General features: G+C 35.8%; 1 protein-coding gene across 1 annotated transcript in view; it reads left to right on the top strand.

Moving 5' to 3' along the window:
* The first annotated feature begins 3,730 nt into the window (after positions 1–3,730).
* The window catches only part of LOC126829814 (cholecystokinin receptor type A-like), a 36,409-nt gene continuing 14,658 nt past the window's right edge, over positions 3,731–25,481 (top strand). Inside the window, exon 1 of the mRNA XM_050559949.2 lies at positions 3,731–4,125. Coding sequence (XP_050415906.1) covers positions 3,732–4,125 — 394 coding nt within the window. The 5' untranslated portion in view covers position 3,731. The remainder of the gene's footprint in view (positions 4,126–25,481) is intronic.

Below are 25,481 nucleotides of genomic sequence, written 5' to 3'. Positions count from 1 at the left end.
ATCATGGTTAAATGAAATAATACTAAAGAAAATGTTTGGCTTTTTTAACAAATTATATAAGCAGAATTGAGGTGTTATATTTGGTAGGGATGTGTTGGTAAGGAATGTGACAAAATTATTATTAAATAATAAATGCACTAAAAAGTCACCACAAGAATCTAGGAATCAAGAGGGACAAACGTATGGCTCAATTGTATTTCAATAATTCGCTTGCGCGTTTGTTTTTGTTAGCAATGGGAGGACGAGGAGAAACCCCTCGAGGTTGGACAGACGATCCTACTCATTGTCACGTACGAACAGGGAATCTAAACCACGCCATTGCATTTTTGTTTTACAAATGATAATAAACAAATACCTGTCAGCGGGCAATAAGTTATATTGTGCTTTCATTGACTATTTAAAAGCCTTTGATATAATAGATAGAAAGTTTTTATTAGATAAACTCCAACTGACTGGCGTAAGCTCAAAATTAATCAGTTGTATAAAATCAATGTATGATAATGTAAATTTATGTGTTAAGTACAATGGTAAATATTCAGATTATTTTTCGTCGCTTTCGTAAAACAAGGTGATAATCTCTCACCTCTCCTATTTTTACTATATTTAAATGATTTTAATACTTATATGAATAATAATGCTGTGGATCCTGTTATCCTAGATAATCTGATATTAACCACTATTATGTATGCTGATGACACTACTCTGATACCTACGTCAGCAAAGGCATTGCAACATTTACTAGATAAATTACTTTCTTATTGTAATAAATGGAATTTAACTGTTAACACAGAAAAGACTAAAATTCTTATATTTCAACGAGGACATTTAAAATGTAGCAATTATAACTTCATGTACAATAATAATAGGGTTGAATGTGTAAAAACTTTTACATATTTAGGAATAGAGTTTCTTCTAACGGCAGATTTAATAATACACAGAAAACACTATCTGTAAAAGGTTCAAAAGCCCTTTATCAACTATCTAATATTTTTGAAAATCTACACCTCAATGTTAAACAACGATGTTTTTTATTTGATACCTATGTTGGTTCTATTTTATCCTACGCATGTCCTGTATGGGGCTTCCATAAATCGCCAGACATCGAACGATTGCATCTAAAATTTTGTAAAAGTACTCTATGTGTAAAAGGATCTACCCCAACACCAGCAGTCTATGGCGATCTTGGCAGAGTACCACTTCGAATTACACGACTTCAACTTATAATTAAATATTGGATCCATATTATTTCATCTAAAACAAGTCTATTATATCAGGTGTACAATGCTATTCTTCACGATGTATCCATGACGAATAAAAATAAAGGCTATAATTGGGCGTATAATATAAAATGTTTATTGGAATCTCTTGGATTCGCCTCAGTGTTTGATGATCAATATGTTGTTTTACCTGTATATGATGAACTTAAACTTAGAATAAACGATCAGTATTCACAGGAATGGAATGAAGAAAGGTCGAAATATTCAAAACTAAATTATTATAACCTTTTCGCTATTGCCTTATCACAAAAAGAATATTTATCAAATATCTTAAATCATAATTACTGTATATCTCTGTCCAAATTTAGATGTGTATCACATAATTTGCTAAACGAAACGGGAAGATACGACAAAATTACTAGACATGATAGAATTTGTAACTTATGCAATTTAAATGACGTTGAAGATGAATATCATTTTTTACTTTGTTGTCCATTATATAAAGATTTAAGAGAACAACTTATTCCTTTTTATTATAGAAATCATCCTTCACTCCAAAAATTTATAGATATTATGTCCTCCACATCACCAGTTATTTTAAACTCATTAGCAAAATATATACCTTTATCATTTATTAAACGCCAGTCTATTCACGAAGCTACTCTTCCCTAGAACTGTACATACTTTTCTAACTTGTTTTGTACTATTTGTATTATTATCACCTTTACATTACATATTTATTTACTTATTCATTGTATTTGCTATAAGTTATGTAACTTTCAGCAATAAAACAGTACTTACTTACTTACTTACTTGACTTAATGATAGACTTTATGATGCAACGCGAACACGCTAACCATTCAGCCACCCAACCCCCACATTATAAAGAACACAACACATTGCCTATATTATGAATTTATTAGAACTTAGCCCTTAGCTGTATTTATTCCGATAAACTGAACAAATTAGGGTGACCTCTTGTAATGTTTCTCACCAGACAGTCACCAAGGCTTAGATAATAACCAATAAGCTTACAGTTATATCTAATGTAATTATTTTCAAAAATAATGGTGATACAGTGAATGGCATTGGCTCACGGTTCAATCCCGATGTTTTCTTAGAAAGTTCTTCGGGATTTCGACTCTGTTATCACTTTGTCGGAAAAAAAGCGCACAGTCTTCCGGATGGTACGAAAAAACTGAGTTCGCCCATGTACACACTGGTTCTCACTTAAAAGATCCAGTGACTGTTGAAATTCGATGAACTTTCGCTCATAGCACACTAGTTATTGTTCTTAGTGTTTAACGTCCGCTTCCACCGAAGGTCTTATTTTTTTTTATTATTATCTTAGCGCACTCGGAGTACCCGGAGTAAACCCACGAGGTTGAGAAGCCCCTATCTCCAAGCCACATACGCTCACACCAGGGATCGAAACCACAGCCGAAAGCCAGAGGTGACCGGCCAGCTAGAGGTCGAAGTGCGACACTCTAGACCACTAGGCTATCCCAACCCCCACTAGCCCAATGCATAAGTCCCATCTTTATTAACTGGGTTGGATAAATGCATACCACCCATCAAAAGCAATGAAATGAAATGAAATGAAATGGAGTTTAACGTCCTACTGTTCTGCTCCTATACTGGGCTAATGAAGACGAGCATACGCCATACAGTCTGCTATGAGGGAAATTTTTCCCGGGCAGCGGCACTATCGCCTACTCTTATATCGAATTCTAACTGCCAGAGGATCTTTTACGTGCATTCCAATATATACACGGGATCTCGGTTTTTCGTCTCATCCGAAGGACTAGACAGCTGTCATTGTCAGGCCCTCCGTCCTGCACCCATCAAAAGCAAAATGAAACCTAAAATATAAAGCTTATTTACATGCGTACATTATGTGCACGCCAGGTAAAGTATTCGTCGCGTTTTGAAAATCTGGTTTATTGTTTCTCTGTGGGGCATCTGAACTATTAATATCAAAATCTTGAATGTTTAATTGAACTATTTCAACGTACAAAGTTTTAAAATATAACAGAAATATATTTTTGATACCAAACTGGGATTTATACGCCGTTTGCGTGACGTATTCTGTCAAGTACTTTCAGTTCAACTGTGACATGGCGTGGTGTTTAGGAGTGGAAGCGTATATCGATTAATGACGGGGATTATAACCATGAGACTATTAGAGATAAAGATATATAAGTTGGCTTTTATATGTGATTCTACCATATCATGGATTAGGTACCTTTCTGATCGCTTTATTATCACAAAAACTTTATTAATCGTTAACTCTTCAGTTTATTTTAAAATATGTTTTTAATTCACGTATTATCTTAAAGGTGTTGCAACATTGAACGATCTGGCTGATACTAAATATTTTGCAACTGTTTGTCGAAAAGCACAATTAATTGGTTGAATATTAAAAACGAATTGGAACAGATACAGAAACAAATATTTTAGATGTTTGAAATTATCCTTCAAGATTTCAAATCCACAGCAGAGAAGTGGGCAAGAATGGCTTATCAAAATTACAGCATTGGATCCGACTTCGAATTTTTCGACGAAATGGAAAACGATACAATGGGATTTGATGACGATAACGGCACAAAGTTTGATAACGTAACGTACAACCGTTATGGTCGTGTGAAACTGCGGACGATTAGCATGGATATTCAGATAGCCTTTTATTCCGTGATATTTTTATTGGCTGTAGTGGGAAATATTCTAGTTATTGTAACTTTAATCCAGAATAAACGAATGCGGACGGTAACCAATGTATTTTTATTAAGTTTAGCTATAAGTGACTTGTTATTAGCTGTATTTTGTATGCCTTTTACCCTTGTGCCAGTTCTACTCAGGAATTTTATCTTCGGAGCTGTGATGTGTGTTCTAATTCGATATCTTCAAGGTATTTATTTTATCGATTCCCTTTACCTCATTTAAAGAGACAATACTTTCAGGTAGAATACAGATGTCACTCGTGTCATATTTTATATGATATCATATTCAAAGTAACCCAACACAATCTTGAAATAGCATATTCAAATTAACTCACATAATAGATAATAGTTTTTAATATCATTTTGAAAATAACTTGAAACTTTCATAGTATTTGTAATATCATTTTCAAAATAACTCCAGTAGTATTTTGTAATATTATTTTGTAATATTTTCAAAATATCCCGAAAACCGCATAATAGTTTTTTGATATTATTTTCGAAATAACTCGAGTCCCCTCTGTCGTATTTTTTTATATCATTTTCAAAAGAACTCTAAACTCACATAGTATTTTGTAATATCATTTTCAAAATAACTTGAGACTAGTATTTTGTGATATCATTTTCAAAAGAACTCGAAACTCACACAGTATTTTTATTATCGTATTATTATTCCTGTCGAATGTGGAGAGATAGGGACCCTTCCGTAGAAACTGTTAAAAACAACCCCATTGGTATAGGCGATTCGCACTATGTCCTGAATTAGAAACACAATCAAGAGAAATAATTCAATCTTAGTACCGATTAGAACGAGGACAAATTGTATGACAAGCTTTCAATGAATGAAGTGGGGTTTAACATCCGACTGGGCTGATAAAGACGCCATAGAATGTGCTATAGTGAACATATTGCTCAAACAGAGACTCTACGGTCTACGCTTATATCGAATTTCAACTGTCAAGGGTTTTCTTACATGCACGCCAATGTGTACACGGGGCGTCGGTTGTCCTTCCTATCCGAACGACTATATGTTGTCCCTTGTCAGGCCCTACATCCTGAAGCTCTTTTAAGGAGGAACCACCGCCGAAAATTCCGACGAACTTGCTTGGTCAACCAAGGTATCGAACACGGGGCTAGCATTGAATGATGTTCGAATTCCTAAAATAGCTAAATTATCGAAAATAAAATCAAAGCATTGATCCCCTGTAGTAAATGATTTTGCACGAGAGTCCGCTGAACCCCGTGAGAATCCCCCTGTGTATGACGTGTAATGTGTTTTAAAAGGTCTACAACCCGACAATGATGGACTGGTGGATTTGTTTCAAATTTGCTTTAATCTAATTTGAACATTGTAGCGAATTCACAAAATATTGCCAAAAAAATGTTATTTCTTTTTAGACAATTTCCCAAATCATTTAAATAGCATTTGTTAAAGAGCTTAGAATAAACAGGGTGCCATTCAATACAGAATGAAATTACCGCTGAGCGATGTGGTGGTTGTGGGGCGGGATATGTTAACGTGTGTACTCATAGATCATAAGGTCTTTGGTTGTGTCGAGTGGTGTGGTATGGTTTCGATTACTCGATTGTACGTGACAATTCGTAGGGCCTAACCTCGTGGGTTTCTCCGGGTCCTTTGGATTCCTCCCACAACTAAATACCTCTACTCGCAAGCGAAATAATGAAATAAATTTGAAGCATATGGTAGTCCCGAAATGACCTAGTTTGTGTCGAGTGGACGATAAACTCTCTCTCTCTCTCTCTCGCCTTCAAGCAATGCTACAATTATAAAAAAAAAGCAGCAATTAATTAAAATCATCAATCATAACGTTAAGCTGCTCCTTGGCATTTATTAATTAGGCTAGAAATATAGAAATACACAGGTCACAATTCTATGAATACAATTACATTTTATTTCTGAGCTATATTTTAACTAGTCTTCTCTAATCTTTATCAACAATAAAGTATAAAACATTGACGGATGTTATATACATGTACAAATCACACTTTGTTAATACGCAGTTACGTTACCCGCCGCGCCGAAGATATATAAATTCAATTATGTTTCCTTCAAGGTAATTAGAGGCATGTCTCAGATTCAATAATTGGTCATCATTAACGTTTTGAGTGTGATTCCCGGTGATTTATCAGGCAATGATAAAATGTGAAATGTGATTGGACATTACAAGACGCAAAATGGACCCCTGAATGGACCGACCATTTCGAAGATTGACATGTAATTAGCAATTTTTCGACTCGCTCCGCACAGCTTGTTGTCTAATATACATATAAACATACAACACTTCCTGGTCAAGTATCAAACAAGTTTTATTGTCTTTTACATGGAATTGTGAGACAAAAGAAACATGTTTTTTCGTACTACATGTACTGAAAAAAAAATTATAAAACCTCACGCAGAAGGTAGCATCAGAATAATATCATTTATTATATAAAACATAAAAATCATCCTTTATATATTCAAGTTTCAAAGAGCTAGAGTAAAAACACGGTGACTTACTCAGCTCGGTTGTGTTGATATTCTTTTGTTGGGAATATTGCTAGAAAATATAAAACGGAAATGGGAATGTCGTGAACTCCTTTCATGTAACACATTTTTTAGTCAACCTTGCTGTGATTCTGTTTTTCAGAAAACCCACTAGAAAGGTTTAGAAATTGCTTTTTCTCGCTGCCTCTGGCAGTACTTTGATTTAGACGTTTGTCTTCTTGAAAAAGCCGTTATGTGGCACTGCATGGCAAACCTAAGTTTCTAGTATTGTCGTAACTTTCTTATGCTAATGATATTGATTTGTTTTTTCGGGGGAGCTATATTTTTTGTCTCTTTTACTGCCACACTGCTTTCTGTAAAGTATAACTGCAGATTTTCATTACTTTAGGAGCTACCTTTTAATCAGATTGTTTGTAATCTAATCTATTGTTATTTTATTCAGTATGGTTAAGTTTTATTTGCCACAGATACGTATTCGAATATAAATTGAATTAACATTATTATATAACATACTCAGAAAAAACGATAAAACTGGAAACTAATATATTGCTATATTATTCAATATGGTTAAATTTTGTTTACCATAGTTACGCATTCAAATACAACTTGTATTAACACTATATACAACATTGGCAGTTTAAACCATAAATAAAAGTTAACTCTACCGTTTTTGCTGCAGCAATAGACATGTTAAATCATCACTTGCATCAGTGTACATTGAAATATTATTCCCATATTCCCACAAGCATCAAGGCGTACATAAATAGTATTCCCTTATTCTCACAATAGAAATTTGAAGAAGCATTCTTGTAAAATAAGAGAATAGTTTAAAGGAACATATAGGTCTGTCTGTAACCTTTCTTAAAACAAATATAATAGACTAACAGGGTTACGAGAAAATAGTGCGTCTGTACTTTCTGGTCAGATGTCCAATGCTCTGTTTATTTAGCGGATTCCATCTTAAATAATCTGATCTGGTATTTAATTGGCGGGACAAACTATAACATTTATCTTAAATATATATTGTATTGTTATATACATAAAGTTTATCTTTTATTTTTAGAAATCAAATTAGTAAAATTATAACAAACCGGATGTAATTATTATGGAATTAAGTACCGATATAGTAACTCATTTGAGGACTTACATACATGTTTTTTTATTTTGTTAAAGGCGCTAGATCTCTAACAATATTTTCCATACTATTTCGTCAATTTCAAGGTTAAAAAAATAGAGCAATGCACCCTTTAAATCGATTGCACCCAAGGAGTTTTATTTGACAAAATCCAAGTGAAGTAGTATAAACCCAGAATCTTACTCAACCTAAAGATTTGTATAGAAGACTGGGCTAAAGAAATACCGAGAACGCCGTGCTAATTAAAGGAGCTAAATCTCTAACTCAATATTTTCATATTTAAAATTAAAAACACGAATTAGAATTCAATATTCGGCTCTTTTAATCAATATTGATATTGTTGTCTTGTGGTGAAAATATTAATAATATTTAAAACACAGTGAACATATTATAATCAGTACACGAGTCGTATATTTTGTAGATTCGGGCGCCATTTTGTAATGATTGAATAAATCATACCGACAAGACAATATGGAAGTAATCAGTAAAGGCTGATTCACAGACATGTAGAATGGACTTAGCAGGCATAAACGACTGCCGTTCTGTGGTTTCGGGCGCCATTTTGTAATGAATAAATAAATCATATCCGACAAGACAATATGGAAGTAGTTAGTAAAGGCTGATTCACAAACAACAAAATAGTAATTCTAAAAAAATGTGTAGAATGGAATTCGCAGGCGAAAACGACTGCTGTTCAATTTGAACTGTTCGCGTATTTCACCGAATATATAACTGATTTCTTTCAAATTTTGAATATAAATCACTTTACATACATTCATATATTGCATTAATACAGAAGAACTTTCGTCTATTTCATGTTTTAAAAAAGAGCCATACACCCTAGCATATAATCCTTTGGGTGTGTAGTTATGTAAAGATCTTAAAAGTGTATTAAACTACTACAATGTAATTCGGGTCGTAGAATCTATCTTATATATGGCGGTCTATTTTTGCATATAAAATAACTGGGAGACTTCTGGACACTCAGGAAACCGTTTTAATCTAAACTGGTATTAATATATACAATACAATAATACAGTTTAACAAGGCGGAACTTTGGCTTAATGTGCTTAGTCTGGTGAGAATAGTCCAGACAATATTTCTGTACAATCTGTCTATCGCAAAGTCAAGCATACATTTATATTCTGACCTTACATTACTTTATTCTGAGCGAAGTTATAACAGTTCGAACAAGTAGCGTAGATTGTTTATTGTCGCAGTATCGGTACTTTACAATCGAAACTATGTCTCGATTATCCATCGTATCGTTAAATATTTAAATCTTGAAGATGTTCCCATCCATTACGATAGCTAGAGAGTTGATTATGGGCTTGCCATGATTTCGTTTATATGACATTTGAGGCCAAAGGAAAGTCTTGTAATAGGCAGAATTAACTCTTACATAATGCATATTCAATAAATGATAATTCTGATTGTACTAAACAATTGAGTCGAATAACAATTTACAGTAATTTAAGTGACTTGTTACATCTAGTAAATAACTCTATAAATATAAAGAGGAAGAAGTTTGTTTGTGTGTGTGTTCACTTTAGAAGATTAAACTGAAAACCAAACTGTTTGCGTCCTTTGGAAACAAATTGAGTTTAAAATAACTTTCTAATATAATGAAAACATTGATATCGTCATAAATAAGAAAGAGAGAGAGAAAGAAAGAGAGAGAGAGAGGTTTAACGTCCAATCGACACAAACTAGGTCAGTTCGGGACTAACACATGGTTCAATTTTATTTCAATTATTTGCTAGCACGTAGGGGTCTTTAGCAGTGGGAGGAAATCGGGGAACCCGGAAAAAACCCACGAGGATTGACAGGCTACCCTACTCCTTGTCACGTACAACCGGGAATCGAAACCACGCCAGTGGACTCAATGACATGACTTATGATACAACGCGCACGCGCTAACCATTCGACCATCCAGCCCACCAAATGTGAGTATAAACTACTTGAGTTAATAGATGACCAAGACGTGATAATGAATATATGAATGATTAAATCTGAATTTAGAAATATAGATATGAAATTGACAACGATGGTAATACAGAGTAGGTGTTTATTATGGAAGCGTATAGGGGTCAATAGTGCGAAAGATACTACGATATTAATAAGGTAATACCCGTGAACAGATTATTTTTGCTAAATTAATTGTTGTGTTTCGTCCTTTCGTTTTAAATGAGCATATTTGTGTCAAGATATTGTTATTCTGAGGCACTGTCAACATATTCCATTTCGCCGTAGTACTTTTCTACATAGCACATGGCGATAAATGGAATATGTTGACAATCAACGCAACGATCACAATATGTTGACATTTTACCTTATTAATATCGCCTTATCGTCCGCGCTATTGACCCTTATACGCTTCCATAGTTTGTTTGTTATAAAAAATAGAACTGAATATTAATTACATAAAAACAAAACATATTAATAATACATGCTTTATTACATCTACTAAATAAAAAATGATACCGGGTTTCACTATGACCTATCAAATTAACTTTTAAACCATTTGAAGGATGCTTAATATTGTGAAGTTACTGAAATTTTGCCTACCCTGGGATAGTATTAATGTTATCACAATCTGTAAGTATTTTGGAAATCGGTTGATAATTGTGGTCTGCAGACGTGCCACATAAAATGTGTGGTCGAAATTTTGCCAACTCTGAGATATTATTAATGTTATCATAATCTGTCAGATTCATTGAAATCAGTTGATAATTGCGGTACGCAGACTTTACCATATGTGGCAAATAGCCTCCTCCGACTTGACTTACCACATGTGGCAAATAGCCCCAGCCAAAAATAATAATCAAACCAAAAATAGCTCAATTTAGTTAAATAATCAAATTTTAGGGCACATTTCCACGTTAACAATTAGATATTTCCCGAACAGACTTGAATCCATCTTGAAACAACCCCGTGGATCCCAGCGAGCTGTGGTCATGAACGACAGCTTCCGGTGACAAGAGAACACTTGTGGCGATTAGACTACCATCAGGAGGTAAAATAAAATTAAATAGAAATCAGCTCGGTTAGGTGAGATAATGAACAAAATACCAAATGAATATGCGAGTTATTAAAGCGGTATTCTGCTATATCGTGTAAAACAAATTTAGGTAAAACATGGTACCACACTGATCAGCAGTGAATATTCGCTAGGCCGCTACTATCACTGAGTACGATGACATCGGTGGGGGTTAATGAGCTCGCAATGATAACCTTTGACCTTCTGCACATTAAATTCTAGAACATTTTTTTAATAGAAAAATAAATGTGAAGTATATCTGGATAAAAAAATATTTCCTATTTAGTGTAAATGAATGTATAATATGATTAAAGGGCGTCATTCTTTCAGGACCAGTTCACGTTGTGTAAACTTTGAACGAGCTTTCGAGCCAATTGATCTACCCCGTGCGATGTGACGTCACACATAGAATGTGTAATATGAACTTTATAAGTCGGTCAGTTATAAGAAGAAGGCCTTCGCAATAACTCTGTGAAACAGTTCGACATGGCATAGGTATCAAAATGAAAACAGTAACGCTCCTTGTGACTTTATATTAGGAATGTGTGATTGTTCATAGGTGGAGATGGGAATGGTTAGCGCGTGCGCGCTGCATCATAAGGTTTGTCATTGAATCAACTGGATTGGTTTCGGTTCCCGGGATGTATGTAATAAGAAGTAGGGTCGCCTGTCCAACCTTGTAAGTTTTCTCCGGGTCCTCCGGTTTCCTCCCACTGCCAAAGACTCCTACGCGCAAATGAATTATTGAAATAAAATTGGACAATATATTAGTCTAGAAATGACCTAGTTTGTGTCGAGTGGACGTTAAACTCTCTCTCTCTCTCCCCCCCCCTCTCTCCCTAACCCTTTTAACAGTATGGTAATTATTGTCGTATAAACATGTAACATAAAAAAAAATATTTGATAATAAGTAATTATTTTGGGGTTATGGTTACTTGTAGCGTCTGTAATTTGAGTCATTAGTTTTACCATGCTATTCATGAGTTTTGATGTCTATAAACTGAGTTATTAGTTTTATTAGGTTATTTATATATCTAAAAAAGAAAAGTCTGAATGCATTATTGTGCTTCAGGGTTTCTTTTTCACCTTGAACACGCTATATGCACATTGCTATAATGATTACACATTCAAATACAGTTCCTAGACGAGCCCTTTAATCACAATTATGTCGCTTTATGATGTATGATCTGATTTAACGGTCAATAAAAAGCTATTTATTCTTTACAATATCATTTCCGTGTAATAAATCTATATACGCGTGAGGTTATTGGTGAAATTTAATATCACGAATACAACATTTGGTGCCGATTCCCACAAAAGTCAAATATCTTTTGAATAGCGAATGGGTCGTGAAATTTCTTAACATCACGAAACCTACATTTCTTGCCGATTCTGATCAAATTGAAAATAATTCCATCGTTGTGAATGGACCGTGAAATTATATCACGAAAGAGGAACTGTGTTGTGATTTTTGAAACTGTATAGATAGAGAACAGCAAAAGAAACGCGAGGATGGGCAAAATTGAGATTTTTACTGGATGTCAGTGCATTCAATTGGCTTTGAATTACAGAGCTTTAAAGCGGACCGTGGAGCATTTAGACAACAGGGGCGTGCCGAATACATTTAAAGTCATTTTACATTCATAATTCATTTTGTTTCTAAAATCAAAGGACGAATAAACTAATGACTACATAGAATGCTTCCATAGGCACCACCCTTGAATAAAGAACAGCAAGGTGCACTGTCTAATGTTGCGCTTGCGTCGTGTTATATTAACGGTAAGAACGTGTTTAGCGGGTTCTGCCCTAGAAAACATGATTTGTGACGCGACTCGGTGGCTATTTTGTTACCAGAAATACGCCATAATGTTGCAATAGCCTCTGTCACTCAGAACCCGGGACCGTTGTCAATATTTGACGAAAAGTTCCATTGCACATTCGTAACCGGGACTTGTTTTATGTGGATGATTATCCAGTATCATTTGGCCAAGTCAAATGAGAGTTGCGCCCCTTCCCGAAATAAATCCCATATTTCATGCATAATTATAAACAAACATGAATCGTGACAACGAATTGGGATTTATTAACAAAACATAGATATGGCCTATGAAGAGAGAAATTTTACAAAAATAAATTTATTTAAGAGTGTTTGATATGGATGCAAATGGATTTTCTGAAATGGCAATTCTTAAATTAAATTCATGGGCGTCGACATCTCCCTTAGGCTTTATTCATAATAATGTAAAAGACCGGATAATCTAGCCAATGACCTATTATTCTCAAATATTGACAACCCATTCAGATTAATATTGGTAGAATATTTTTCTGGATGATAGAGATTGTAATGGTGTCTCTAATAGCAAGGGCGACTAAAGTATGCTCTGTCACATTTCACAAGAGTCTGTAAAGAAAGTACCTGTGAGATTATACCCTAACTGTCTTGTTCAGGTAACAACCAAACCTTTCCTTGTGTTTATTGGGCTATTTCAAATGTGAACATTGAAGTGTTTTTTGTTTGCTTTATCATAAGGCCTGTCATTGAGTCAACTGGCGTGGTTTCAGGTGCACGTGACAAGAAGTAGGTCGCCTGTCCCACCTCGTGGGTTTTCTCCAGGTCCTCCGGTTTCCTCCCACTGCTAAAGACTCCTACGCGCAAGCGAATTATTGAAATAAAATTAAACCATATGTTAGTCCCGAAATGACCTAGTTTGTGTCGAGTGGACGTTAAACCCCATTTCTCTCTCTCTCTCTCTCTTGCGTTTCTTTTGTTGTTCAGTATAATATGAATTCATATTCCAAACACAATTGTACTCCATTACGCTGCATCGGTTTTATCAAATGAACCATTACCGTTGATTGTAGCTAGAAATTGTGTATATGATGGAATATTCTAGTAACAGTCATAACTGGTGCCTTTATTCCAAGATTCCTTTAGAAATAACGACCATTTCATAGATTACACGGTTTATAGATTTTTGTTTTGTTTTCGTGTACTATGTTTTGAACATATACAGCTATTAAATAAGATTTATTTACCCGACTACGTAACCTGTATCAAGTAATTGGACGATAACGTCAACCGCTTTCAGTTAGCCTACTATACTAGGCCTGCTTCGCATGTAGGAAGTATCTACACAAGGAATGAAATGGGGTTCACCGTCCTACTTGTCTACATTAACCGGGATAATGGAGACGGGAAAAAAGGGAAATTTTGCCAGGGGTAGTCTTTTACGGGCACACAAACGTGACTCCTAAACCTCGTTGGAAAATCCTAATAAACTTGTTCGGCTAACACAGGGGTCGAACTCTGGAACTACTGGTTAGTGAATCTGTCATATGATTTAGTGTCACTCATTGGGGATGCTCGATTGAGTGTTCCGGAATTGAATTCTGTCAAACAGAAAAATAGTGAGTATGAAGTAAAAATTGGAATTGAAGGCTAGAACGCATGCACCGACTGCACGAGAAAATATTTCAACCAACCATGACAGCTGAAACATATTCGTTGTGTTTAATTACGTCATGATTCTTCTCACACCACCTCGGTTGTCGAAACTGACAGAACTGTGACATGACTGAATTCCGCGTCACACGATTACAATTCCATCAGTTCGGAACATTCCGGTCTGACAAACAAGCACCCCCCTATTAAGTAACTAGCGGATGGCCCGCGCTGCACGGGTTGGAAGTACCGGACGCGGTAGGCCTATGCTACCTATGTTGCTCGCCTGTCCAAGGTACCCCTATACAAAAATTTCCGCCTCGGGACAGCCCTAGTGTAGCCACCAACCCTGAACAGGCAGACAAACGACATGGATCAAGTAATTACATCATAACGTCACCTGCGTGAAGTAATTATACGCGATAACGTCAACCGCATTAATGAAGTACTTGCTTCACTTGAATCAACCGCATTAAATAAATAATTGCTTCACTTGTATCAAGTAATTTGTTCTATTACGTTAACGTCATCAATGTTAAATAATTTCACAATGACGTCATCTGTATTAAGTTCACCCATGTAAACAATAACTTATTCTCTTTAAGAAACATAATTTAAAAGTAATCACCAATCAGATAATTTCCCGAAGGCTGTCTGAATGTAGAAAAAGGTAGGAAATATAAGAAGTGCCTAATTGACCAATGATCGATTGATAGATCAGAACGGAAATCATTTAAAAGGGTATTGATGGGAGATTGATGTGAATTGGGACATTAAGTCGTTCCATAATATCTTAATGATAATAATAATCTCAATGGGGTCCAAATTTACGCGTTTTTCTGTCGGTGCAAGTCGCCTGCAAACATATATTTTCTATTCCGGGTTTGTTTTTAAAAGGTCACGACTGCTTTAATTTCTCAACGGGTTCCAGATTCACGCGCTTTCTCGAGATACAAGTTGCATGCAAACATTATTTTTTTAATCCGTTTTTTTTTTTAAAATGATACGACTGCTTTGATTTGTGTGAAAAACGAAAGTGTCGATCGTTTTCCCAACGTTTATTCCAAATCTGTTCATCGTATAAACGTCCAATGGCTGGTACCCCCTACAACGTCACATAGATATGCGTGATTCAGTATGGCGCTGTCTCACTAAACCGGAAATCACAGGTTCAATCCCGGTGACGGCCGAGAAAATTCCTTCGGATTTTCCAGTCAAGTTTTAACTTGTCATACGTGTAGGATAAAGCTTCTATATATTCAGATGAGGTGCTAAACTCATTGACATATCCGTTAATACTAACTTTGAATGTTGGTAATAGATGAGAACTAGACAGACACGCTCTGGTTCCGGCAAAATCTCATAGCGCACTGCGTGGCGCGTGCCAGTCGTTATTATCGCGGTTGGTCTAAGAAGGGAGGCCGATAACCCCCATTATATGTAATTACATTTTGTCCTGGAGCCATGCTTCAAAGAACGTATTTCACCATCTTAACCTGGTGCAATGTCTGTCCTTTTTCCACTAAACTAAACAGTGACGCATGAAACCCTTGTCTTGTGAATAATTTTACTATGTTGCACAAAATATATGCGAGTTTACAACTTGCATGATTGAATGAAATATGGCTTAGCTTAACGCCCTACTTTTCAGCATATAATGGCTTAATGAAGACGGACATACGCCATGCAGTGTGTCATTTGGGGAATTTTGCCCGAACAGCAATTGAATTCAAACTGGCAATTGTCCTTCTACGCCCACGCATAGGCGGCGCCTCCGTCCAAAACCACCGACTATGGAGCACCGCCTTGGAAATTCCCAGGGAACTATAACGATTAACCCTGGATCAAACATGGGTCCTCCATTTTGCAAACGACGACAGGAGGTCCCATTTAAAGGGCGTATGGCTTCATTCTTTGGAACCTTAGATAGACGAAAATGGTTCTAAAAGCACATATTTTAATATTTATCAAATATGAATGTATATGAAGTGATTTATATTCATTTTTTAAAAAAAAATATTGTAATTTATAATCAGTTATGTTGGGTGAAATATCTGAACGGTCTAAATTGAACGGCCTTCGTTTCCACCTGCTTTTTCAATTATACAGGGTTTCATCAAAACTATTATTATTTTATCGTCTTTGAATCACCCATTGCAAGTTATTTCCGCATTGCCTTATCGGAAATGTGTTTATTTGTTAATTACAAATGGCACCCGAAACAATAAAGTACACGACTCGTATACTAATTTTAAAATATCCATGGTATCTTGAATATTGGATATTAGGGTCTTATAGTTTCACGGCAAGATAACAACATCAATATTGATTGAAATGGACCAATACTGAATTCTAATTCGTATTTTTAATTTCAAATATTTTGGAAAATGTTGAGTTACGGGTTGACCTCTTTTAAATATTACAGTCTAAATCATATTAATTATAAATTGAGCACTATATCCTTTAATCTATGTCGATAACTCTCAATTAAACACCAGGACGTCCTGAAGATGTCTGGACAAATATTTGATCTTTCTAATTTAGTCTACTTCAAACATAAAAGCCACATGTTTATAAGTATTTATCTTTTGATAAGAAGTTGTATTTTTAAACCCTACAAAAAGCGGACATACATTTAACTCAAGTAATGGGCGGACGATTTAATGTAGAGAGTTCATCTGGAACTAAAGGGATTACTAGACACTGTCCTTAAGGCACCTATAATCAGATTATCTTTTGAGGCGTGTTCTGAACTAAACTGTTATTAAATGTTAGATCTAATATTAAAAGTAAGTTTGCGGAGTGAAGAGTTGGTGTTAGCTTGCCCAAGGTTAAACTGGTGTGAACGTTGCACAATAATTACCATCCTTCAGACGGTGTTGCCCTATCTCACTTTATATAAAAAAAAACTAGCTGTAATATTGTAACGGCGTCTTGTCTTGTACGCTGCTACAATTGATAAACTGTTCGAGACTTTGCGCAAGTAAAAATAGCTTCAAATTCCAAATGCAAAACTCTCTACACTTATCACCACAGTTTGCATGGAAATAAGTAATTATGTTACAAAAGGTGTTCTTATTCTTCGTAAAAGATCCCTTGGAAGCTGGAATTCGACATTAGAGTAGACCGTAGCGCCGCTGTCCGGGCAAAATTTCCCGTCTTCACTGGCTCACCCGGAGCAGAACGTTAAACCCCATTTTATTTTATTTCATTTCGTTTTAATTCTTGTTTGGTGGCCATGTTAAATGCGACAGAAATATCGCATAGCCATACTACGTAAGCATATTATAAGGGCCAAATAAATAATTGAAAAATTCTCAATTAGGAGATGGTAAGTGATAATTAGGAGATAGTAACTCATATTGGAAATTAAGGGGTTAGTGATCAAATTACGACAAAAGTTGCTCAGAGGAAGTCCTTAGAATGATCCACTACTGTGGCTGGAGCAAGACGGAAGATATCAGTAGTGGAACCATTTCTAATCAAACACAAGTATCACCAAATACAGACGACAAGTGTTGTTATCTCGGACGAGAATCAGAACCTATTTTATTATGAAATATAAGAGCAGCGGCTATTTATAGGATATGGAATGAAATGAAATGGTGTTTAAAAGAAATGAAATGGGGTTTATTGCTCTTCTGTTCTGCACCGAATCGGATAATGAAGATGGTTATGTTAACGTCGTTTAAAACACGGGGTCATTTTAAGACAGGTTATTAATTTATATAGTCAATTCTCTTGCGTTGCGGCCACGGTGGTTCTGTGGGTATGACGCTCGTCCATTACCGGCGTTGACCCAGCGTGGTTTCCTTTAAGATGGTGCAGGTCGTGGGGCTCTGGCAAGGAAATGCATGTGTTCGGGTGATAGGAAGAACAAGAGAGCCACCATGTACCGTGTTACCATTTGCGTCACATTAAATATCCACTAAAAGTTGGAAATCGGAATAACTAGATTCAGTAGCACCGCTTCCAGGGCAAATATCATTTTCCTAGCTGGCACAGAAAGATAACAAGTAAAGCACTATTTTATTTCATTTCTCTCTTGCGTGAATGAATAAAAATAACCCAAATATAGTCAAAAATTACGAGGAGGCAATGGTTCACTGGACCCGCAACCGTAGAGGTAACAGGCGGAAGATCTGCAACACAGGCTTTAAACCCAAATACCTAAAGTTGTGACGAATACAGATATATTATACCAATATCCTCTATTTGGAAAACAAACTTTTTCACGACCCGGGCGTTAATGATTTATTTGATCAGAAAATAGCAACTTTGAGCACACAGGTCATTTAGTTCAAAACACTTTTCAGATGGATAGAAAATAAATTCATTAAATTTTTTTTAATGTTACTACTTTATGTCTATTTAGAGAAAAAACACAAATCTGAAATCAACTGCAATTATAAGCATTTATTGATGAAACGACTTCTTGCTTCAAATCCCTTCAGAATACCGGAAATCAGCCAATAACTTAATGATGGTTTGGAATGAGTTATTACGTAATCGGTGAATTTTTTCAAAGACAATCTTAGACTTCTGCTTTGAAAACGATAAAAAAAAATTTTTTTAGTTCATGTCGACTTTGGCAACCATTTGGTGATGTCTAATTTATACAGGCTGGTGAACGATGTTAAATGGTTAGTCGATGAACGGATCAAAGTCAGATGAAAGGACGCCTATAAAGATTTTACGATTCAGCGATCGGACATGGACATATAATTAGAAACGAGTTTATCAATTTATTTGAAATATTATTTAGAACCTAGTAAAACGATTAAATTTAATTTATTAAAACCTCAAAGAAATTTATTTGTATCATTAATTCATTTATTAAAACCTGAAAGAAATTTATTTGCATCATCAGTATTGCATTTTACCAAATTAGCCATGTTAAATGAGTGCTGTTCTTACTTATATCAATAAGATTGTCTGAATCGCCATTTTTTTCCGAACCATATTCAGTAATTAAGCTAAAAATACTTGGACTAAATAAACATTTTACTATATTTACAATAATCGGCATGACTAAAAGGCAGTAGAATGCGAGTTTCCATGTATGTAATTGCAAGATTAATTTGTTAGTTCAGTCAGTTCCATCCAATCTGCTCCCAGGAACCTCACGAGCGATCGAAACTATTTCGTTTGATCAAGTATCAATTAATTTTATAAGGCCTTATCAAATGTTTCGCGTTACCATAATCAATCTTGATACTCTCTATAATACTTTTATACTAATTAATCTAGGTCTCCTTCCAGGTAATTAGTGGTTATCATTATCATGTATATACTATCCCATCAATGATCATATTTGCGTGATATATATTAAATAATCATATTCGGAACGTCGCGTAGTAATATACAGAAAATGTATTTTATAACATTGTGTCCTGTACAAAGAATGTCAGTAATAAGTGGCTTGGGTTGCTTCGGACATATGGATACGTGTTCTCCGACATACTGTGGCTTGGGCTATTAACATTGATGCATACATTAAATTAATGCCAGTTTTCTAAAAGCAATCAACCGATAGCTTGTAAAATCTGAGAATACGCAAGTATCTTTAATGAGAGTAAATTATAAAAGAATACGCACATTGCGACCATCATTTCAGGGGCTTCAAGGTCGCCAGCGTTTTAATTTTTGAATCATGAAAATGAGTCGTGGGCTACAAAAAAATTTACAGTGAGTAATTTAGAATTCACGAGTGCAACCGCAAATGAATATAAGATAGCCCCGAAAGTAGACCGAGATTGCTGACCTTATTTGGTTTCTAAATGGGGTCCTGAATATACGAATGTGGGTATGCATAGCCTACGAAACAAACTATCTGGTGTCTATCACTTCTTCCGTCAAAAGGCAAAACCTATTAACTCATTTTTTTTCTTATTTTGAGAAAACAAAGGAAAACGTAATGAATGAATATTAAACCCCAGCTTATCCATTGATTTAACTATGAGTTACTAGAGGCAAATGAAGGAAGTTGCTAGGTTGTGTCATGGGTGTAACTGCTTACAAAATCAAAAGATCGGAATATCTATAGTACAACAACAGGAAGCACATACCCTAGTAACTACAAATTTGGTCCTAACTCAATTTTGATCAAAAAAAGTGAGTTACTAGGTTTTGACTTTTGACGGGAGACTTGAAGGTCTTCTGATTTAAATGATAATGTTTAACACACCAGAAGTAATAATATGACTGTTGTTAACTTGTCATATTTGACTCCCACATTGTTTATGGCGATTTAGAAAACAGTTATTAACTATGGCGCCGTAATACAGATAATGAAATGAAATTAAATGAAATGAAATGAAACGAAATAGGGTTTAAAGTATTACTTTCCATATTTGACTCCTACATTGTTTATGGCGATTCAGGTAACAATTATTAACGATAAAGAAAATGAAATGAAATGAACTCAAACGGAGTTTAAAGTGTTATTGTTTGGTCCAATCGGGATAATGAAGATTACGAATAGTAATTGCGCCTGGGCAGTGGCGTTTCCGAAACCTCTTCTTCGAATGGCAACTACCACGGAACCTCGCAATCTGCTTAACATACAGATCTATATTTCGTTTCGTTATTTTATACTTTCGATGGCCTACGCTACATGAAGATCTGACAAGTTGTACTCGAAGGTCGTGTCAGGGGTCCTACGAGCGGCTTTTCGCCCTATGACGTCAGACATTGATTAATCAATCAGCGTTGGCGTTCCTAGTGGTTTTCCCACAGTTCACTGCATGGCACGCCAAGAAGTCGCTGTAACAGACCGTTTCACTGGCTTATCCCTCACTTCAACCAAAACTCCGGTAATATAACAACTCTTCCAGATCCTAGTGTAGTAAAGACAAATAAAATGAAATTTTAAACTATAAACGAAACGAAATAGGATCTGTGTTTTAATCAGATTGGGAACCCCGGTTTGTCGGTAAACCCAATCTATACTTTGATTTCATGTTTGTTACCCTAGTGTACCAGGGAATACAGTGGCTCAGTGAATAAGGCGTTGGTTCATAAACCAGGAGGACCAGGGTTCGATCAGGGTGTTCGACCAGAACATTCCCGGGGTTTCTGCAGAGTGGTGCCTCTTTGTCAGTGGTGCAGGACAGAGGGCCTGGAAAAGTACAACGTCTAGTCGTTCGGATGGAGACCAAAAACCGAGGTCCATTGTACATGTTGGTATGTGCGTAAAAGAACCCTTGACAGTTGGAATTTACTGTCCTGGCAATATTTCCCTCATAGCACACTGTATGACGTGTATTTTTTTTTCGTCTTCATTTACCCGGTTGGTGCAGAAAAGCGGGACGCTAAATCCCATTTCGGTCATTCATTCTAACACAGCAAATTGATATGGATCTTATTATAGTACATACCTATTATTAACTACCCAAGTTTAAAGGGACCGCAAAAACTTGCATTTAATGGTGTGTAATTAGGTTTTTCATGAAGATTTTTTTAAATCAATGTTTTTAATAACCCTTAATGTATTTCTTTAAGATGAATTAGTCCTTTTTTCGCCGGTCTGTATTTGAAAGCGTTTTCGATCTGACGTGAATTGACGGTATATCGGCAAATTTAAATTAAATTGTGTGCGAAATTGTGAGAACAGTCTGCCACTCCATTACGAGTCGTACTATTGCAGTCTACTTGATCAGTGTTTTTTGAGAGATAATATATCTGACGCTAGTGAAAAAAAGCATTACTTATAAGGTCAGTAGTTGTATTTTTAGTGAGCACGAGGTTGTTTTGAGTTTGGAAGTGTCAATTTGATAATTCCGTGAATCTAAAGTTGCTTTGATAATTAGGCGATCGCGTCTAAGATTGTTTTGGGTGTAACAGGTATAATTTTAAAATTATGTAAGTCCAGCGTTGTTTTGTGCATGAAAGAGATAATTTGATAATTAGGTGGGCCAAAGGTTTGATGTGAGTATGAACATTACAATTTGATAATTCGGTGATCCTATGCCTGTTTTTCGTGTGAAAGGTATAATTTGATAATTAGGTAAGTGCTAGGGTTGTTTTGAGTATGAAAGGTACAAATTGATAATTCAGTCATCCCATAGAGGTTTTTTTTTGGGGGGGGGGGGGTATGAAAGGTACAATTTGATAATTCGGTGATTCCAAGATATTGTAGGTATGAAAGTGATAATGCCTTTTTAATGTTGTTTACCGAACCATGGTACCTTGTAAATTATATTTGTATTCCGCCTCATTTATAACTCAATTTTACCGATTAATCGATATCGATATACGATTATTACATGACATGTAATTTAAATGATGGATTGTATCGATAATCTTTAATCGATTATAAAAAAAATTACATCACATCTTTTTAAACAGATAAATAATATTTGAGATTTTCTTGACTTCAGCAAGCATACCCTTTGGTGAATGTTGTTTACATTTACGATATAGGTATACGTGACCATCGCGACGTCAGGTTAAATAGGTACAGCTATGCATATTATATTATATTATTGAATTAGGGTGGGTGGGTATGCTTGGTTGGCTTTTAGTATTGATACAAACATATGTCACCATGGCTACGACTAACTACAGCAGTCTGTCACCATGGCTACGATTACCCACAGCCATCGGTCCTACTTTTCTGCACCGACAGGGATAGTGAAGACGGGCATATGCCTTTTAACGTCCACTCGATACAAGCTAGCTCATTTTGGGACTACCATATGGTTCAATTCTATTCTAATAATTCCCTTACACGTGGGGGTCTGTAGCAGTGGGGGAAAACCGGAAGCGAGAAGAAAACCCACGAGGTTAAACAGGCGACCCGACTCCGTGTCATGAATCAAAACCACTTTATGACAGACCTTATGAAATAAAGCCCACGCGTTAAATCATTCGACTAAACATCACCCACACCACCTCTTGCACCTTGTGGAGACTTGCGCTGCTCATGGGTCTGTGGATTGATGAAACGATCTGTCAATTATTCGGCCAATTTTCCAAAATCATCATCGCGCAGAATCTTTTAAATTAGTCAGTCATCCACACCCCCACTTCCATCACCCGAACGCCTTCACTGGAAATTTGCATTGAGGGAGGGGATGGGGGCTAGAAATATAGCCATGCAAATTACGATGTAGCATCATATTCTATAACTTATTTTCTTAATGGTAAAATGATGTTTTGACGAGACATTAATCTTTTAAAAATATAAAATTTGATATCAAACTTAATGGAGAATTCTATTAATCTATGTGATAAAGCGTTGCAACAATATGTTACTTAATAGCCTACTCATTCTAGAAATATGATTTTTGCCATGCGTCAGTACTTGTACGATTTTAAATAGAAAATCAATTCCCCTCTCTTTCTGTAAAACTACTGTTTGAAAATCTATATAAATTGCATTCCCTGATTTATTTTTAATATAAATATTTCTTGATTATAAGCATGGTTGCATATTGTCATTGTCGCACTCCTGTTGGTGCCATAACATTTTCTCGACATCGTGTACCGGGAATCATAATATTTTCTCGACATCGTGTACTTTAGTAGGTACCCCAATACTTTCTCGACAACATGTACCCCTGTCTGTGCCTTAACATTTTCTCGACATCGTGTACCCTATCGGTATCAAAACCTTTTCTCGTCATCGTGTGTAAGTAAGGTGCTTTAGACCTCCTAAACTAAACCTGTATTCGTTATGTTGATGGTAGTCAACTGAAAAATATTGATAGATATGAGAGCTCTGTGTCTACAATCGTCACAGATCCGGGAGCTACGATGTTCTGTGGGTAGAGAGCTGGCTCACCAACGAGAAGGTCCCAGGTTGGATGAGGAAGTACCTCGAGTTTCCCTTTGTCGGGGTGCAGGACTGGGTGCCCGCCAGGAAACAGCGTCTAGTCGTTCGGACTAAACACAAACATGAGGTACCGTACCGAATTATTAGGCACAGATCAGTGTCCGAACTTCCCTCCGCCAACACCGACAAAGCCAAAATAGACCAGAAAAACCCGAAGAACATTTTCGATCAACGCGGGGCCCAACCCGGAAGCTCCTAGTTAGCTTTGAATTCAAAGATTACATATTGACAATCATAATGTGAATATATTTATCTACTGTAGCTTCTTGCTTATACAAAAAACTCGCAACTCCGGGAAACGTTTCTATTTCCTTCAAAATCGCATTTTGATAATATAAAGCAATCATTTCAATTTTCTTTTAAAAAAAGAGTCGGGTGTTATTTATTTCAACATGTTGCAATAAACTCCGATCTACTGTTGAATGTTAAAAGAGTACGTTGAACTGGTGCATTAACTAAAATAACAAATATTCTGAACAAACCGAATGCTTCATGTATGTTGTTCGATTCTTTAAAATCGGTTAATTAGTTGTAATATCTATATCTGATGTAGATAATAAATATTGCTTTATTATATCACATCGTTAGTGCGTATGCTCGGGAAAACACAAATTACCAATCTCCGTACGAGTGACAATGTAACTATATAATAGCAATAAATATTAGTCCTAACCAGTGAACAAAGTCCTAGTCGTAACTTACTTGGGTCCACATATACTGCGGCTGTATAGAAAGTCCTAGCCGACATAGTTTGGTCGACATGTATGCGCCCGTGTAGACAGTAGTCGTAACCTACTTGGGTCTCATATATGTGCCTGTATAGGCAGTAGCCATAACCTATTTGGGTCGACGTATACATGCGTTTGTGAAGAGGTCCTGGCCTAACCTACTTAAATCGACGTTCACTGCGTCTAGGGTAAAAACCAATCAAAAAATCAGCACCCTTTGTCTGCCAGGAAAGTCCGTTTAAATTTGTAATTTTGAAATAGGGAAAGCATAGTTCGCCTTGTAGTTAAAGATCCGAATCGTATATAGAACTGGAAATATAGTATATGGATTTTTAAAAGAAACAAAACATAATTTTAATAAGTGGTAGAAGAGTTTTGAAAAAAACAGGGTGTCATAAAATTACTCTGCCTCGTACATAACATCAGCAACTGCTAATAAGAACCCCATTTGGTAAACGAATCACATAAAAACTGAAGGCGCTAGATTAATAAAATAAATATATTTAGCCAGACATTACGGACTTTATATCACTAGATACCAGTCGCCTCGTATCTCTATAATATGTACCTGACCAAGGCAGCGTAATCCTACTGTAATGGAGAACGACATCAAACCAAAAATTATTTTACTAGTTCGCGACGATAATCAAAGTGAGAGTCTCTTTCATGATAAGCAATTTTTTGCCACCAGTCATCGTCAACCGTTCCAGTTTTAGAACAATTGATTATCGCTTGTAGAAATGATGGTATAATTGTTTTTCTACTATATTACATTCTCAAGTTGTCTCTGTTATCAGAATCTAAGTGGTTATTACTCCAGGAATCCAATTACATGACGCGATAAGTTCCTAACTTGTA

This window comes from Patella vulgata, chromosome 8 (genome assembly GCF_932274485.2).
Source record: "Patella vulgata chromosome 8, xgPatVulg1.2, whole genome shotgun sequence".
In the NCBI taxonomy this organism is placed as follows: Eukaryota; Metazoa; Mollusca; class Gastropoda; family Patellidae; genus Patella; species Patella vulgata.
This window is presented reverse-complemented; position numbering and strand designations above follow the sequence as displayed.